This window comes from Haplochromis burtoni, unplaced genomic scaffold (genome assembly GCF_018398535.1).
Source record: "Haplochromis burtoni strain Fernald_Lab_line unplaced genomic scaffold, NCSU_Asbu1 Contig_82, whole genome shotgun sequence".
Classification (NCBI taxonomy): domain Eukaryota; kingdom Metazoa; phylum Chordata; class Actinopteri; order Cichliformes; family Cichlidae; genus Haplochromis; species Haplochromis burtoni.
Window position 1 is genome coordinate 265019 of NW_024582443.1, and position 17988 is coordinate 283006.

At 42.1% G+C, this 17988-nt stretch overlaps 1 protein-coding gene across 5 annotated transcripts in view; it reads left to right on the forward strand.

Moving 5' to 3' along the window:
• chd3 (chromodomain helicase DNA binding protein 3) overlaps positions 1–17988 on the forward strand; it is a 55734-nt gene that overhangs the window by 23794 nt on the left and 13952 nt on the right. For 3 of the 5 annotated variants that reach the window (XM_005925852.3, XM_014334721.2, XM_042222242.1), the window contains 15 exons: positions 937–1114; positions 1373–1459; positions 1798–1883; positions 2316–2449; positions 3859–4003; positions 5927–6089; positions 6199–6356; positions 7985–8195; positions 8332–8448; positions 8539–8673; positions 9987–10095; positions 12028–12160; positions 14461–14656; positions 15493–15656; positions 15991–16117. In XM_005925852.3, coding sequence (XP_005925914.1) covers positions 937–1114; positions 1373–1459; positions 1798–1883; positions 2316–2449; positions 3859–4003; positions 5927–6089; positions 6199–6356; positions 7985–8195; positions 8332–8448; positions 8539–8673; positions 9987–10095; positions 12028–12160; positions 14461–14656; positions 15493–15656; positions 15991–16117 — 2143 coding nt within the window. The remainder of the gene's footprint in view (positions 1–936; positions 1115–1372; positions 1460–1797; positions 1884–2315; positions 2450–3858; positions 4004–5926; positions 6090–6198; positions 6357–7984; positions 8196–8331; positions 8449–8538; positions 8674–9986; positions 10096–12027; positions 12161–14460; positions 14657–15492; positions 15657–15990; positions 16118–17988) is intronic. The other 2 variants (XM_014334720.2, XM_005925853.3) reach the window with 2 other exon arrangements.

The window sequence follows — 17988 nt, forward strand, 5'->3', positions numbered from 1 at the left end:
AAAGGTCTGGAGTGGAGACATCGTTTTCTCCTCACGTGGATGAAAAATAGAGATGAAGTGTAGCATTTCTTTGCACATACATGTTCAAAAATTATGCAAGTGCTGGTTTCCACATAATTTGCCACTAGAGAGAGCGTGAAAATAAAACTGCACTGAAAAAAACAAGTCATTTTCATTCCAGAGAACATGTTGAGCAACCCAGGTTCAGATTCAACAAGGTGCTGGAAACATTCCTCAGTGATTTTGGTCCATTTTTACATGACGGTATCTCACAGTTGCAGATTTGTCAGCTTCACATCCTGAGATTTGGTGACTGTTGAGTGAAATCAGTGTCATGTTTGTGACATGGTGTGTTATCCTGCTGGAAGCGGCCATCAGAAGGTGGCACCCTGTGGTCGTAAATAGGTGGATGTGGTTGAGTAATACTCATAATAATACTGGTTCTGGTGTGTAAGGAATGCTTAGTTGGTAACCAATGATGCTTTTGTGTTGTTTATGCCAAATTCTGAGCCTACCCCCTGAATGTCACAGGAGAAATAGAAACTCATGAGCCCAGAAAACATTTTTCCAGTCTCATTTTGTCCTGTTGACGAGCCCCACTGACTTGTTGCCTCACTAGAGTCATGTGGTGTGGTCTTCTGCGGCTGTAGCCCATTTGGTTCAAGGTTTAACATGTTGTGCATTCAGAGATGCTCTTCTGCAAATCCCAGTTTTAACGTGTGGTTATCTGAGTTGCCTTCTGTTTGCCAAGTCTAATAAACTTGGAGACATCAGATCTGTCCACAGGTTAGCTTGAGATCAGCTTATGTGAGCAAACCACCATTCCTGTTTTTTTCTAACAAACTTAAGTTTATTGTTGTTTCTTAGAGATTATATTAACTCTTAAGTCTCACAGTCTTCAGTTTTTTCCATGTGTTCTCATCTTTAATGCTTCAGATCGAGGAGATTGAGCGGGAGATAATCAAACAGGAGGAGAACGTGGACCCAGATTATTGGGAGAAGCTTTTGCGGCATCACTACGAACAGCAACAAGAGGATCTGGCAAGCAAACTTGGTAAAGGAAAGAGGAACCGCAAGCCTGTCAACTACAATGATGCTGCACAGGAAGACCAAGGTAGGGGGCGAGTCTCGTGTAAGATGAAGAAACTCCACATAACAGAATGATGCTTAGGAGTAGGAAGCCCTGGATGTGAACATGGGTCCTCGTTCACGTGGACCTAAGAATGGATGTAAGATTTATTATGTTAATCTGGGGATCGAAGTAGAAAAATAATGAGGTCTCAGATTATGTGTGTGTGCTTTTTGAGTTATGACTTGCACAGTGGAAGTGAATGGGCCTGGCCTATTGACAGACCACCGTGTGCTGTTTCAGAGTGGCATGCTGACATTTCAGATAACCAGTCCGAGTACTCGGTGGGTTCTGAGGAGGAGGACGAGGACTTTGATGATCGGCCAGAAGGTAAGGAAAAGAATCGGAGGCATCAGATCGAGCAGAGCTGCTTGTGAAAGTCGAAATATATATTTTGTAGGACACGCTCTCAGGCCTGTGTTGAATTACAGCTTGAATTTGATTTAGTTGTTACAGTTCCCTGGCAGAGCAGAACAAGTTGGCTTGCCAAAAATTCAAACCAAAATGCTTCAGGCTTATCAGAAGTTTTTAACTCTTGGTTGACACGAATAACTGCCGAGTTGCAAAATGTAAAAATAAATAAAGAACATGCTTTATTGAGTGCATCTGTCTTTTTTGTAGCAAATATTCTTACGTGCGTCATTTTTGTTGCCTAATTTTTTGCACAGGACGACGGCAATCACGTCGGCAGTTGAGGAATGACAAAGATAAACCTCTGCCTCCTCTTCTGGCCAGGGTGGGAGGCAACCTTGAGGTTTGTACAGCTCTGGAACTAGTCTTACTCATTTGTTTTATTTTAAATTGTGATATTTCTGAAATCTGTCAGGCTTTTTTTTTTTAAAGCGAACTAGCATTCACGGTTATTTTTTCAGCGATCTTTAAAAACCGAATTATCCTTTATTGGAGATGGCGGCAAAGCAATTACTTCTTCAATAGCTCTGAACCTTCTAAGCTCATTCATCATCCTGATTATGGTGGACGTGATAATGAGCTCCTGCACTGTTAAAGATTGGACTTAGAGTTTATTTTAGCATTATCAAAGAGTCAGACTTAAACAGAAAAGGCCCTGGGAGGTTTTAAAAACACAAAAGTGTCTGCAAGATTGTGAAAAAGTTTTTCATTCTGGCATTTTCAATCAAGCTCTAGGATAATAGTAGTTCACATATATAAACTGTTCTTTCAATAGGTTCTGGGCTTTAACACACGCCAGCGCAAAGCTTTCCTGAATGCTGTAATGCGCTGGGGGATGCCATCTCAGGATGCTTTCTCTTCTCAGTGGCTTGTAAGAGACCTCAAAGGCAAGACTGAGAAAGAATTCAAGTAAGTAACAGACAGTTTATTACACGGAGGACCAAAACCCACAAAATTAAAATGATTACACATCATTTTGTAGATTCACAAGGAATTAAATGCACGAAATGCACATCTTAAAACACTCTGCAGTGCAAAGAACAATCATATCAGAAACTGACTTCTACTTTTCGCGCTCGCTATCCAGTGACAGAGATGTCACGGCTCAGTGGGTGATAATCCAATTCATTCTGTTCCAACATTGCATCATGCCATTAAACAGTCTGTTTCATTGTGAAGCTGCCAGTAATAAAAGAGCAATGAGCTGGATTCGAAGCTTCGGGCGACTCACAAAAAAATCGTAAAAATATTCTTACTTTGTGTACAATTTTGTCTAAATTCTGATTGTTAACATCAGAATTCCCACTAAAAAGTTGTGTAGCTTTTTTGAACTTTGAACTTGATAATGGCAGTTATGCACCAGGGTTAGGGGGCGACTATAACATCCTGCAGTTATAAAGGGTGTTTTTAAAGAGATTATGCATATGTAATATGTTGGCTTTGCAGCAGATGGTGAAACAGCTGTGATGAGCTGATAAAGAGAACCAGACATAAACCTGAATGAAAGGATCAGCCCTACCCTTACCATCATTCACAAGTTAGATCCTGGCATGATGCTTGTAATAAATCCACAGCAGACCCGACCACACGTTCATGCTTTGCAGCATACTTTATTAACAGACACTATTTCCACGGTTGCCGTGCGCACTCGGCTGCAGCTCGCCCCCTGCCAGCTGCAAACATAACCAACAACAACACACACTCAGGACCCAGTGCTATTTACGCAGGGCGGCGTGATGAGCCGATGCCGCTCCGGTGCGTTGGCTCACAACCGCTTCCGCCACAATGCTATAAAATGTGTTGCGTATTGAGGAGTCATTGTCACTATATTATCTGATTTTCCAAAGATCTCAGTAACTGAATAGAAATGCCTCCTTGTTCATAGACAGATATGCAGATGATGCTCTGGAGTAAAGCAGAAAAAGTTATCAAAACTAAACGTTTTCTTAGTTTCGTTTGTAAGAATCTACTGTAGCGGAATTTTTTGTATCTTTGCTTTTTTTAGATGTCACAAGAGCAGAACATGAGGCTAAGAACATTGTGTTTATTAATGTCATTTATAAATACCTAAGGAGACAGTATGCTTCCAAACACTGTGGTTATACACATCGCACGCTGCATAAAGGAATTAAACACAAAAGTGAACAGTGCTGTGAAACAGAAAGTGGAGAAAATACAAAATGTTATTAAGATATAATATTCAAACATGCTTTTGTTTTTTATTATGGTGGTCTTGGTCCTCCACACTATCAAGGTCAAGCTTTTAAACTTCCTCTAAGTCCAGTATATTCATCTATCTCTGCCTTCTTCTTTCCCAGAGCTTACGTGTCTCTCTTCATGCGCCACTTGTGCGAGCCCGTCGCTGATGGAGCCGAGACGTTCGCCGATGGCGTCCCAAGAGAAGGACTGTGTCGACAGCCAGTTCTCACACGTATTGGCGTCATGTCGCTCCTCAAGAAGAAGGTTAGACGAAACCTGTTGCCTTTCCTAGTTGCAGACAGATGAGGTGAATGATGCAAGTTATGACAGCTCTCATTCTGTGATGGCAAACAGGTATACATTGCTGCAAAGCAGACTTTACATCCTGCAGATTTCCACACAACAGCAGGATAGTTGCCATTTGGTTGCATGGCTAAAGAGTTGGAAGTATGCAGCTGCACCTTCTTATTCTCTTTCACCCTGCAAAATTTTAAATTTGTCAGCAGTGAGATGTCAATACTTGAATTTCTGACAAGGGTGTAGAATTTAGTAGAGAAAAAAGGGGCTTATTATAATATGCAATAACTACTGAACTGTTACTGGAAATAATTTGGATCAAAAATTAAAAATCAGTTTGACGTAAAGGGAGCAGTTTGCTTTTTTCCTAATCTGAGTGTCACCACACTATTTCTAAAAGGCTTGGCTTTGTTATTTCTGACTAACTACGTGTGCGTGTAGGCTCAGATGCCATCTTTATCCTATAAAAAAGTCAAACTGTGTCTCTCGCTGATTCATTAGGTGACAGTTTATATTATGTGTCAGTAGAGAACAGTTCGATAATAAATGGAAGCAGGAGAAACCCAGCAGTTGTGTTTGTTGCTCCCTGCTGGCTCTGTGTCGGAGTCTTTCCTTTGAGTTAAATAAATGCTTGGAACATCGAACAGCAGCAGAAACAAAAAGTACTTCTTAAAACTGCATTAGTAGCTTTTATAGCTCAGATAAAGATTCAGAGTTCAAGATGTTTATCGTCGCTCTGATTGTGTAAATAGGGTCTTGTGAAATGTGAAAAACATTAAGTGTGCTAACTAAGACTCCAGTGTGTTTTGTACCAGTGCAAGTAAAGATTTATATGAACAACACTACTACTACAACACTACAGAGACATGCACTTTTGCAGTATGCATTGCTCATTTGTTGAGTGTATCTGTTATTTATTTAATAGTTTTACGGTTATAGGGGGAAAAATGTGTTCACTAGTCTGCTGGTGTGTGATATGTGGATCTTGTACCTCTCATTGGGCATTAGAGAGATCAGACTGTTGTGTGCAGAAGTGCTTCCTGGATCTCTTCCCTACTTACTGGTCTATATTGGGGCCAGAACATCATCTAGTATTTTTCCATTTACAAAATTTTAGTGTTGTTTATCCAAGTTTTTTTCTGTCTCTGCAGCTTGCACTTGACCATGCTTGTCAGATTTATGTGTTTCTCTATCCAAAATATGAAAACCATGATAATCAGGGGTAAATAAACACCTTAGCAAAGAGTTTGCCCTTGCAATTCTTGCCATAACAGAAAATGTCCAGTTTACTCAAGCATATCATGAACTCAGCTCTCATTCAGCTGTGGAGAATTAACAGTAATATTGTGAATATCTTGTGCAAAAATATCTTGTGCAGTTAAATGCAAAGTGGGAACGCTGGACTGTGCAGGTAACTGCTGAAAACTACTGCACGGAGAGTAAATTACTGAATGTAAATACGCTGAAAGACTAACGTAGAATAATTGCAACTACAAATCGTATGTAAGAAAGTTTGGAGAAATATAATGATGATAAAGCACATCCAGATTTTTTTGTTTATAGGTGTTTTTGAAGAAAAGAAGAAATAGACCTCTTTCATGTGAAACGATCAATCATTACATCTTTAAATACCCTTTGATTTCTTTGCTGCTTCCACTTTCTCAGTTTATCTTAGTTTATCGAAACATCTTCATTCCAGTTTTCAGTCCAACTTGTTTAAACGTGTACACATCCTGATCTGCTATCTGTGCCAGAGGGATTGTGTGATATACTGCCAGGCAAACAGGGCATGTGGGTGGTGTGTTTAAAGGAGGTGGTATTAGGTAAAGTGCGTGGGTGCCAAGTTTTTTTTTGTTTTTTTTTACTGAGTGTTTCATGTTTTGTGTTCAGATCCAGGAGTTTGAGCACATCAACGGTCGGTGGAGTCTTCCAGAGCTCAAGTCTGAGGTTAGCATAGACAAATCCTCCTCCAGGGCCTCTTCTCCTGCGGTGAAAACCGCCACGCCCACCCCAGATGCCAGCTATAACAACACACCGTGCACCTCAAAGCCAGGTAACCCAAAAACATCCAATAACAGCGGCCAGCAGAGGGCGCTCCACGTAAATAAAAGCATGGTTGATGTGTAATGTGCAAATGATTTTACGTGTATGAACAAATGCAGCGACCCCTGCTCCTGCAGAGAAGATGGAAAAGAATGGGAAGGAGGGAGAAAAGGAGGAGGACAAGGAGGACGTTGAGGCCCTTGTGGAAAAAGAGAAACTGAAGGAGAAGGACGAAAGGAAAGAGGTGGATGGCAACAAAACTGCAGACCCTACAGAGGTGGGACTTGGTCCTCAAAATGCAAATCAAAACAGTACAGTGTCTTCTCAATTATTCCATTAATCTTAATATTTATGCATATTTCTGTTTTGTCAGTAAAACCTCTGACTTATTTCACAAATCTCTTATTTGTTGCACATATCCTCCTTTCATTGAAAATTAAAAATTATATTTTACATGCAGGCATTGCAGTCTTAAAATTATCTATGCAATCAGTTTCACGGTATCAGCAGTTTCATGCAGTATGGTACTCAGTTTAAAGCCTAAAAGACAGAAAAACACAAAAAAAATATTCCACCACTCAAATATTAAGACTATTAAGGCCATAGTGGCAAATGAACAGGTGGTCTGTTTATTACCTTATTATTTCTCTGATGTAGCATGTATCCACAACAAATTGTGCAATTTTTTGTATAAATTTATTAAGCTAATTAGAAGATTTATTGTGGCCATCGAAGAGATTTCTCCCTGTGTGACTGTAGACTGTATATAAAAGATGGATATAGGACGGAAAAGCCAGTTATGGTGCATCTTAACCTGCGTTCTGTTTAACAGCCAGCAGAGGGCGACTCTTCTGGTTGCAAATTTGCGGCTTTTTCACGGGACATTCTACAAATATGCTCAACAGTTGTTGGCCATATGGGATGTGACAACTTCTGGTTGCTAGGGAAACGTATCCCCTGACTGGTTGGGAGTGGTTCCCGGTGACTGCTTTGGTTGCTAGCAGATTGCCGTGGTTGCTTGTAGGGACTTTTTCCTTCCAACTGTTAGCAAGTGAGTTGTTTGATTGTTGGGGCTGTCTCTCTGTTAATATAGAGTCCTTCCTTACCTTACAAAATAAAGCACCTTGATGCAACTGTTGTTCTGATTTAGTGACAAATAAATAAAACTGAATTGACTTGAACTCAACCTGTCGAGTTTGTGTCACACTCAGTTTCTTAGAGCAGTTTACCAGTGTTTGCAGACAAGTCCATCACTTCCATTGACAGTTTTTACCACCGTGTTTGGGGAAAGCACGTTTCTCCTTAATTGTTGCCAGCATGTCTCTAGGCCTGTGTGACTGGGGTCTTGTTTACTTGACTGTTACGATGTCCTGGGCCACCTGGCCGGTTCTTTTCTGTGTGGAATTTGCATTTTCTCCTCATGTCTGCGTGGGCCCTCTCGGGGTAATCCGGCTTCCTCCAAGAGTCCAAAGAACTGCGGGTAGTGGGGTTCGGTTTACTGGTGACTGTGAAATTTCCATAGGTTTGGATGTGACTGTGAATAGTCTTGAAACCTCTTCTGTGTTAGCCGTGCAAGAGACCGGCGACCTGTAATCTGTCCATAGTGTGACCCGCTTCTCGCCTTATGGCTGCTAGAATAGGCCGAACCATGACACTGAATTGGATAAGTGGGAGAAAATGGCTAGAAGGATGATCAGCATTAGAGTGAAAAAGATAATAAAGCAGGGTGTGTTTTAGGATTGTCCTGCCTTGTGATTGAGAAGTTGCACCACTCAGATTCACTCTCGTGACTTTGGTGACATCATACTGGCTGTCTTTATATACAGTATTTACTTCTGGCGTGAAGATTTTGGCACATGACTGCAAACAAGATTATGTGATATTGCATTGTTTTATTCTCCGCAGCTTTCCTACTCCACAAAAGAAACATCGCAACATGTGTCTTCCGTTCAAAAAACTGAAAGCAAAGACGACAGCAACACGAAAGAGGACGAGAAGAAAGACACGACCGATAACCCAGCTGCCTCTACAGAGGAGAAGAAAGCACAGGAGGAGACTAAAGACGAGACTAAACACACATCTAAGCAGGATTCAGAAGTTAAAGAGGAGAAATCAGGTGAACCCAAAAAAAAGAAAAGGAAACTTGATAAGCCCAAACATTATAAGACTTTTTGTTGTATTGTGAGTTCAAGTCTGACATGCACAAACACATAAAACAGGTTTATGTGACTCAGGTCCTTTTGTTTTTGCAGAAGGAGAAAGGGTTGGGGAGGAGAAAGAGAAAGAAAAAGAAAAGCGGGAGGGAACACCTACCACAACGGAAACAACAGATGCCAAGGATAAGACCGAAGTGTCTGATGTGAAGAAAGGTGCGTGTCTGTTCAGTTCCTGGTGGTTAGACGTGTAACGGTATGCTGCAATAACAAACTAATTAACATTTTTACCGCTGTCGTTGATAGCAGAGGAGGTCAAGGGTGAAAAGGATGCTGGAAAAGAAGTCAAAGCAGCGAAGGAGGAGGCGCCGAAGGGTAACGGGAAGCCCCCGACTGAGCGACCTCGCTTCATGTTCAACATCGCAGACGGTGGCTTCACTGGTTAGTTACAGCAGATCTGGAATAGACTCGGTGTTGCGCGATAGTTTTCTGAGCTTTCTGAAGGTGTTTCAAAGTTTATCTTTGGACATTGGCTGCTTTTTCACTCATTTTTAAAACAGTTCTTCTACCTTGCCATTTTCAGAGGAATGGTTTTTTTTTTTGTTTGACCCTTAAGCTCCTTGACACTGACATATAAGTCATTAGCACAGAGCACAAAAAGGCCCCTAAATCAAGTGATGAACCAATTTTGTGATTCAGAAAACGTAGCACAGAGCCAATTTTAAAGTATGTAAGTTTTTTAGCACCAATTAGATTCTTTCCCAGAGCGTCTTTAAGAAATAGGAAAAAATCCAGCAGAGCCCTGACACAGGACCTCAGAGATACATCTGGCCCTTCAGTTGACTTGGCTCTGTTGTTCACTGAAACTTTATCAGAAATGGTCTCAGTGGAAGGGTGGAAAGAGAAGCAGCGAGAAAAAGCAGGGACATGCCAAATTACGCAAGAACTGGACTGAAAAATCAGGGAAACAGGTCTGATGGAGTGAAATGTATCATTTTTGAGCTTTGAATGTCCTTCAAGAAGCCGCACAAACTCTCGTTTTTGCTTTATACACCATATTTCATGTAGATTTGCACGTTTTAACAAACTGCTGCAGGGATTTCCCATTTTCCTAGCAAAATCTAAAGAAATGGGGGGGGGTCAAGGCTGTTTCACCCTACTGTATATGATGTCATGCATCAACATTTCCTTCATTAGCAGCTTTATTCTCCTGTGTAATTTTTTTTTTTTTTTTGGAAGTGTTTCAGTGGTAATCAGAAGAAACAATCAAGGAAACATGTGCGAACAAGTGTTCTGCTAAATTTCATAGGAATTTCCATAAAGCTTGTTCAAGCGTCATGCTTCCGCTCATATTTCTATGATACTTCTTTTATGAACTTCCCCAAAACTAGAACAAGATATTTAAAAAACATTGTCAGATAATAAGACTTCTCTACATCTGTTGCATTTTGTCCTACGACTCTCAGTTCACTTTCTCTGTCTGAATACGGGCTTTGTGTTTGAAACACCCCCCCTGCTAATCAAGTGAAAAAGGTGTGAGGGTGAAAATATCCAGTTTGTCCAAAAACGTTGCCAAGCAGTCCAAACAACATTAAATGAACGAGCAAAACATTCCCCTTGTGTTCCAGAGCTTCAGTACAAAAGCAGCACTGAGCCAGAATTATCTCCTCCTTGATCGCGGACCCAGAAAAGCTCTGGGCGCGCCGTGTAAACCCGCCTCGTGTTCTTTACCTTGTGCTCGCTTCTCTCCGCAGAGCTGCACACTCTCTGGCAGAACGAGGAGCGGGCTGCCATCTCTTCGGGGAAGATGAACGAGATCTGGCACCGCCGGCACGACTTCTGGCTGTTGGCGGGAATCGTGATGTATCCTTGATGGCAGTTGCCCGGGCGATGACCCTGGCGCGTTTATTTTTCTATCGGCCGGCAGAAGCCCAGCGTAATAAGTCAACAAGCCGGCCAGACCTCAGTAAACAGCAAGCTGTGTGTCTGCTGGACACTGATGCGGAGGGTCATTTAGTTCATGTTGCTCTCTCTATTATGGTCGTTAAGGCTGTGGAGTATTCACATTAAACTCAGGTTTCATTATTCTACAAGCTGATGCTGAGGCCTGTATAGACTGAAATAGAAGTCTGCCTGAAGTCTGCTTAGAGGTGAAATTCAAATGTAAAAAAACACACTTAGAAGAATAGCTCCATTTTGGAAGGAAACTCGCCTTTGTTTTCATTCTGTGTGAGAGTAAGATTAGAAGATGCTACTTATCTTTGTGCAATGCCATTGTTTCGTGGACTTCTATTTTAAAGCCCGAGTGTGGCATTTGGGCTGTTGCCATGTTGGTTTTGGAGCCAGAAGTGGCCGAACTTGAGCAAGAGGCTCCTGTGCAAAGTCATCAAATGAGGCTCGCTTGCTTCCAAGTAAGCTGCATCCCAATGGTGTGGTTGCATCACATGGACAGATACCAGCCGATGCGTGACGTCTATAGGAATTGAAAGGAATTGACTCACTTTTGGAGTCAGTCCTAAGTGAGATCTTAAGTTTTTAGCACTTCTGCTTTTGCTTCTTTTTTAAGCATCAAGTTTCGCTGCTTGCAGTAAAGGTCAAAAGTGGTCAATTTTTTCTGTTTGGTGCTGAAGATATTAAGAAAATAATTTACTGTTTCTTCTTCATTAACTTTAAATTAACTAAAGTAAAGAAAGGTGGATTTTTTTTATAACTCTAGACAGAGTAAGACTTGCTTTATCTTTGTTTCTGGCCTTCATGCTTTAAAGCTAAACCGATCAGCTGCAGCCATTAAACATCATTATCTGATTTGGGCTTTAAAGGCAATTACGTTAAGCTTCCAAAATGGCAAAGTTAGTGCTTAGCAGGTATTTATATACCACTATGCTTATCTAATTAAGCACCTTGTTTAACATTCACACTCCAATAGAGGCATCAGGGGATTCTGCATCATCTGCAAGGATGCTTTGACATGCGAAACACCAACTTTAAAGTTAGCATAGAGCCCACTCTACCTCCTGAGCCATAGCCACCGAAAAACATGGTTAGAGATGGAATGAAGGCAATCCCTTAACTGCATGTGTGTTGCAGGCTACAGGGGCCACCTTTCCTCCTTTTCATACAACTCAGTATTAGGTTAGCATAGGATAGCTATAAGAAAGCAGCACAAATGATCCTATAACCTCTGAAGAAACTACAGATGTTTGCAATTACATTTTTTTCTCTTTTTCTAGTTTTTATTTTAAGCCAGGGATGTCAAACTCATTTTACGCTGAGGGCCACACACAGACTACTTTGATCTTTACCACGCCGGACCAACAAACTCCACTTTCTGTCCTTGTAAAGACATTTAACTAAACATTTATTCCCTGAGATGTCTTGATATAAGAAAAAAGAAAATCTCAAAATCTATGAGAATACAATTAAAATGGTTAAATAATTAAAATAGATAAATACAAAGATTAATGCCCTCCTTCACATTTTCCAAAGCTGTCCCATGGGCTGGATAGGAGTCTTTGCTGGGCCTATTTTGGCCCACAGACCTTATGTTTGACACCCCTGTTTTAAGCTACATTAGTGCACTCATGGTGATGACATGTAGTGGTATTTATGTGCAGATTTAACTCCTGCTATGAACGTATCTTTTTAAAATTATGTTGTTAATACTTCTCCCCAATGCACCAAATGTCTAAAAGTGCTCCTTGTTGAGCTTCAGGGTGATGTTGTGTGCTTAGTTAGATACTTTCTATTGTCTTATTCCCAAAGTGTTGTTAACATGACCCTTGACCTCAGCGCCAGTCACGGCTACGCTCGGTGGCAGGACATCCAGAATGATCCCCAGTTCGCCATCATCAACGAGCCTTTCAAGACGCAGGCGAATAAAGGCAACTTCCTGGAAATGAAGAACAAGTTCCTGGCTCGGCGCTTCAAGGTAAGATGTGTCACGAAAACCTTCACTTCTTGCGTTCAACATTAGACTCGCACATTTTATAAATTTCAGTTTCCTCCAAGCTCTCAAAGGTCTCACATGTTGAATACAAATTCATACCACGTATGCGGGAACGTGGTGTGCCGTGAACACGACAGCGGATGGTTTCAGTCGCTATAAAAAGCCTTGCGGTCCAGTGTCTTCGATCACTTGACTCGGTTGATGGTCGGATGACAGATGCCCCTAGACCCACATATTAGCTGAATGGTATTGCTGACCGCTGCATTTCTGGAAGAGCTCTCATCCTGTTTTTGAGCGGCGCACATGTTTCAGATCCTGCACTCAACATCCTCATTTACTGCATCGCATCGCTTTTTCTGCCTCAGCCTCGTCGTTTCTCATTTATTTTCTCGCTAAATTGTTGTAGGCTTTCATGGGGGGTAAACCTGCCATCGAGAATGCACAGGACAGCAGAAAATAAAACGATTTCTCATCACGCTGTCTTAGTTGTAATTGGTTGTGTAACACGACAGCTTTTGCAACGCATTTACTACAAATAACTCCCTTTACCAGGACCCACACACAGATACCCATACACACATAAAGTGCATTTACTCACGAAGCTGGATTAATCATGAGAGGCCTTTATTATTAGTATGCCAACTAAGACATTGTTAAAAAAAACCATAAGAAATTTGTACGAAAATTGAGAAGATTTGTAGGTTTCAGTATAAATAGAGCAAAGGTCATCTGTTTTGTCAGTTTTCTTATTAGTGTGTTCACCCTGATTAAGTTTTCCATTAATAAATTGGTTGATTGGTTTAAAAATGTGGAAAAAGTCCCTCTCAATTACCCATGTGGGACCTTCCTTAGAGCCCGACCGATATTGGTACCGATATTTGGTGAGTTAAAAGTCTGATATTCCAATATATATATCTGCTGATTTTTTTTTTCCTTTTAGAGTTGAAAAATATAAACAGATTTCCCAAATATTTGTTATGTATAGTTACTTATTTACTGATTCACTGCCAGTTTCTGTTTGGCTCAGTTGCTCATTGATTGCAGCTTAACAGATACATGGGTTGCCAGTAGTGAAGCTGCAAAGTGCTCTCTAAAGGAAAAGCTATGCAACACCAACACTCGTAGTCTTTGTATCATCTAGCTCAAAGCTCAAAGAGTTGGGTGTTCGTCTTGTGATCTGATCGGAAGGTTGCCGGTTCGAGCCCCGGCTCGGACAGTCTCGGTCGTTGTGTCCTTGGGCAAGACGCTTCACCTGCTGCCTACTGGTGTTGGCCAGAGGGGCCGATGGCGCGATATGACAGCCTGGCTTCTGTCAGTCTGCCCCAGGGCAGCTGTGGCTACAACTGTAGCTGCCTCCACCAGTGTGTGAATGTGAGAGTGAATGAATAGTGGAATTGTAAAGCGCTTTGGGTGCCTAGAAAAGCGCTATATAAATGCAATCCATTATCTATTCTCTCCTTTTTAAATGTGCATTTATTTGCCATTATAAATGCCTTTTATAACGGCAGATAATATCAGCCTGCTGATAAACTGGTCCAGCTGCGATCTCCACAGTGCCAGTTTGACCCAACAACAGTCCAACCCTCAAAATTACTTACATTAAATTAAGATTGTGATTTATAAATAAATAATGGAAGCAAATCTTTACATTTTTTTTATACACAAACAAAAACTTAAACAAGCAGTTTTTCCTCAGGTACTAGATCTGCTTCAGCCGTACTTTTACGGCCTGTTGTGTTGATTTTATAACCAAACTTTAGATTTTAAAAACTTTTTATATGATTTTGTAAATTATTTAAAGCTCCATTTAAGATAAACATACGATAAATGTAATAAAATGCACATATGGAACAAGAGTATAGAAGTTACTAACTGTATACAGTGACTGTATCTAAATTGTAGCTGTGGTACATTATTAATATCCAGACTGGGAGTGGAACTATTGTGTAAGTTACGCAACAAGAGAGCCCTGCAGGCATTGCAGACCAACTGAAGTGGCAAATTTTAGCGCTCTGTAATGTTTTTGTAACTTGATATCTGTGTTGAAGTGCACTTCATCACCGCGCTGTCATTTTGGAGCCTAGAGTGTGCAGGAAGGCCCAGAATACAGTGCAAACCACAATCAGTACAACTCTTAAATCACTTTTTTTTTTAAATTACATGTTGTTTTTTAATCATAGCAAAGCACATATACATGTTGTGGTTTCAGTGACCTCGGATTCATAAACAGTCCTTTCTCTGCTCTTTCTCCATTGACCTCCTCCCGATCCATCATCCTCCAGCTGTTGGAGCAGGCGCTGGTGATAGAGGAGCAGTTGCGGCGGGCAGCTTATCTAAACATGACCCAGGATCCCAGCCACCCGGCCATGGCGCTCAATGCACGCTTTGCAGAGGTGGAGTGCCTGGCGGAGTCACACCAGCACCTCAGCAAGGAGTCCCTGGCGGGAAACAAGCCAGCCAACGCTGTCCTGCACAAAGGTCAGGAGCGATCGGATGAAAGGCACCGAGAGTTGCGAGGAAATTGTTTCGTGTTGTTCAGCGAACAAAATCTAACACAAACGTTTGCGTCGGGGAAGCAGATCTGCGCAGAGGCACGCAGACGGATTCAGAGAAAGCAGGGAAGATTGTCAGGCAGATAATCAGAGGGGGATAAAAGATCGGCGTATCTCGCAGCAGCTGTTGTGCAATCTTTTCCTGCTGAGTTGACCGTATCGCTCTGCCTGGAGCTGACTTCAAAAAAAACGGCAGGCAGATAAGCTTACACAATGATAAGTGATAGCTCCAAACATTTCCTCGCTGGCTCCTTTGCAAGCCCGTCCATGTTTATATCGCACTGTCGACAGAATAACACGCTCAGCACACTGCTGGTCTTGTTCTCGTCTCGTACGTCTTAACAGACCCGAACGCAATGAAGGCGAAACCTTTTTTTTTTTTTATCAGCAGCGCTGCGGACGGTGATTAATTACTTGTTAGGGTGCGATGACAGAGAGGGCAGATACCGGAGGATGGGAACTGTAATCTCTTACAAAAACAGCATCAACAATGTGCTATTTAAACATTTATTCTCAGCATTTGAGGAAAGAAAAGCAACAGCTTGTTGAAATAAAGCTGCTTAAGCAGACTATTTATAGTCTTGACCTTCATAGCACAGAAGCAGCCTCGGATGTGAAACACCTGAACTGGCACCTTCCAAAAAAAGCACATTTCTTCATATTAATTGAAGATTTTGAGCAAACTAAATAAAAATGAGAAGCTGAAGCACCTGGTCGGTGGCTCTTCTTATTGTGGTCTTCTTATTGTTGTTGTCATTGCAGTGTTGAACCAGTTGGAGGAGCTGCTGAGCGACATGAAGGCCGACGTGACTCGGCTACCGGCCACGCTGTCCAGAGTCCCACCCATCGCCGCCCGCCTGCAGATGTCAGAGAGGAGCATCCTCAGCCGACTGGCCAGCAAGGGCACAGAGACGCTCACACCCCCGGTCAGCACATCAGGCTGCTTCTAAATACAGCACACACACACACACACACACACACACACACACAAACGCTGACAGGTTGAAACCTGCTCGAGCTTTGCCAGCCCGCAGTGGAAAAATAATAGATGGAAGACATCCAATGAAAACATAGAGCCCATTATCCTCACCCACCTGCACTTTTTAACTCCCCAGCTGCTTACTCGGCACTTTTTATTTTGGTCACCTTGCGCGACTCAAAAGGGGGTTCGTTTTATTTTATGATTTTCTTAAAATCACCACGTGCAGAATTTCTAAAGAAAACCTTTTTTTTTGTCTTTCCCACGGTCTCTCTCCACAGCCCATACCTCCAGGACCCTACGCAACCCCTCAGAACTACGGAGCCCCCTTCACACCCGCGCCCCCGAGCGCCCTACACATGGGAGGGGCCAATTACAGTCAGATGCCACCCGGATCATTCATATCAGGTCAGTGTTTGAGGCGCCGCTGACACTGTAGCAGCTGTAAAGCACCAAAGTGTGTACTTAATATGACAGTAAGAAAGAAAAAAAAAGCTTTGTCAGCAGAAAATGCAGTTTGTGGACGTATGAGAGACAAACAGGTGAGTTACTGAGTGATAATCGAACATCTCGAGGCATTAGGGCTTCAGTAATTATAGCACAGAAGAAGAAGCTTGTTTGATCTGTCTGACACTTGGCAAGCTGATGACTTTTACTCAGATTTATGCTTCTCTGCGGAGGTGTTGTTGCTGTGTCAGTGCAGCTCTGCCTCTGGCTCAGGAACTGATTCTTATCACAGCACGTGATTTAAGGATGTTTAAGGACAAAGCAGCGCCGCAGCGTCAGTTTAAGGGTTCTTTAGAGTCATTTTGTGCATTAAATCTGTATCTGAAGTGGCCGTAGTCACGTTTGTTTTTGTTTTTCGTTAACGTGCTGATAATTGACAGCGGTGGAGATGGTTTTGCTGGCTCAGGCGCAACATTCAGTTTGTCTTAGTAATTTCCCATCGATTTTTCCACATAAAAATTCAGTCTGCTCATCGGGAGGAGCTCTCATCAACCTGTGGGAAGCTGTGGTGCTGTTTTTAAATTGTTTATTTCTGGGTCTGGATCCAGTCTGAGAAAATTACTCTGGTGATGTCAAAGGGATCATTGTGGTCGGGGTTGTGCAAATTCACACTTCGCGCAGGTTTAAAATGAGCTCAGAGTTTATGGTCGCAGGTAACTCATTGCTGTTGAGCTTCTCTCAGTTGATCATTTTCAGTCAAATCTCTTCCTGCCGCTCCGAGCTGCTCCGAGTCATTGTCTGAATGAATGACTGCAAATGCTGCCTTACAATCACAGACAGTCATCTTTTAAAAGCCAAGAAAAACAACCACCGTGCAGTTTTTTCCACGTCTCATGAAGCAGAACTCAAAACAAATCTGTTAACCAGTGTCATTTGTAAACAGATCTGTTCGCTCTGGTGGCTCCTTTTGTGTTTTTTACCTTACTTACTCATAATTTTCTTGTTATCAGCAGTCGCACGCTGATATTTCTCAAGACTCCACCTTGGTTTCAAATTCTAAATTCTGTTCACGATGTGGCCAAAGTTCTGCTTTTGTTTTCAGGCTCGGAGCAGGCACCGTTTGCAAAATCTACAGATTCGTAAAAACGTGCCAACGAGCTGTATTGAGCGCACACACTTTACGGCGTCTAGTTACTCAGTCATGCCAAACATTCACTGAAAACTTTAGTGCACTTTTATACACCAGCTGCTCTTGGCCTGAGGAGAGCTGATTTGATGCCAGGTTCAGACTACACGATAACGCTGCGATCGTGGGCCGATCCAGACGATGTGGGCCGTCTGTTCGCCTACGGACTAAAACCGAGGCTCCATGCCTGACAGCCTCCTGTAGTGTCGCTCTAGCATGTTAAAAATGTGTTGGTGTCATCCACGACGGTTCCCTTGGGTTCAGATTGCTTTTTCCAGCTGTCGAGATATTTTTTTCTACCGCTGAGCTCTGTACAGCTGTAATCATGACAATGCAAAAGAGGAATTATGTTGCCGGTGTGGTCAGAACTCAATATTATAATGACTGCTTCAGCTGCCATCTTCTGTTCCTTTTCCTTTCCTTGCTATCCTGGAAATTACAAGCTAGCACCTCTTTACACACATGTTTTGATGGATGACAAGCGTGACTCAGCGGGTGCAGTCTGTCATGTCTGTCAGTCATAAAGTGGCAAGATTTTATGCCTCTGTGTAATCTGACACAGCGATCAGCGTGACAGACAACTATCTTTTAGTCTCAGCTCGCTTCAAAATAGAAAGCAAAGAGAAAGTGCTTTCAAGAGTTCTTG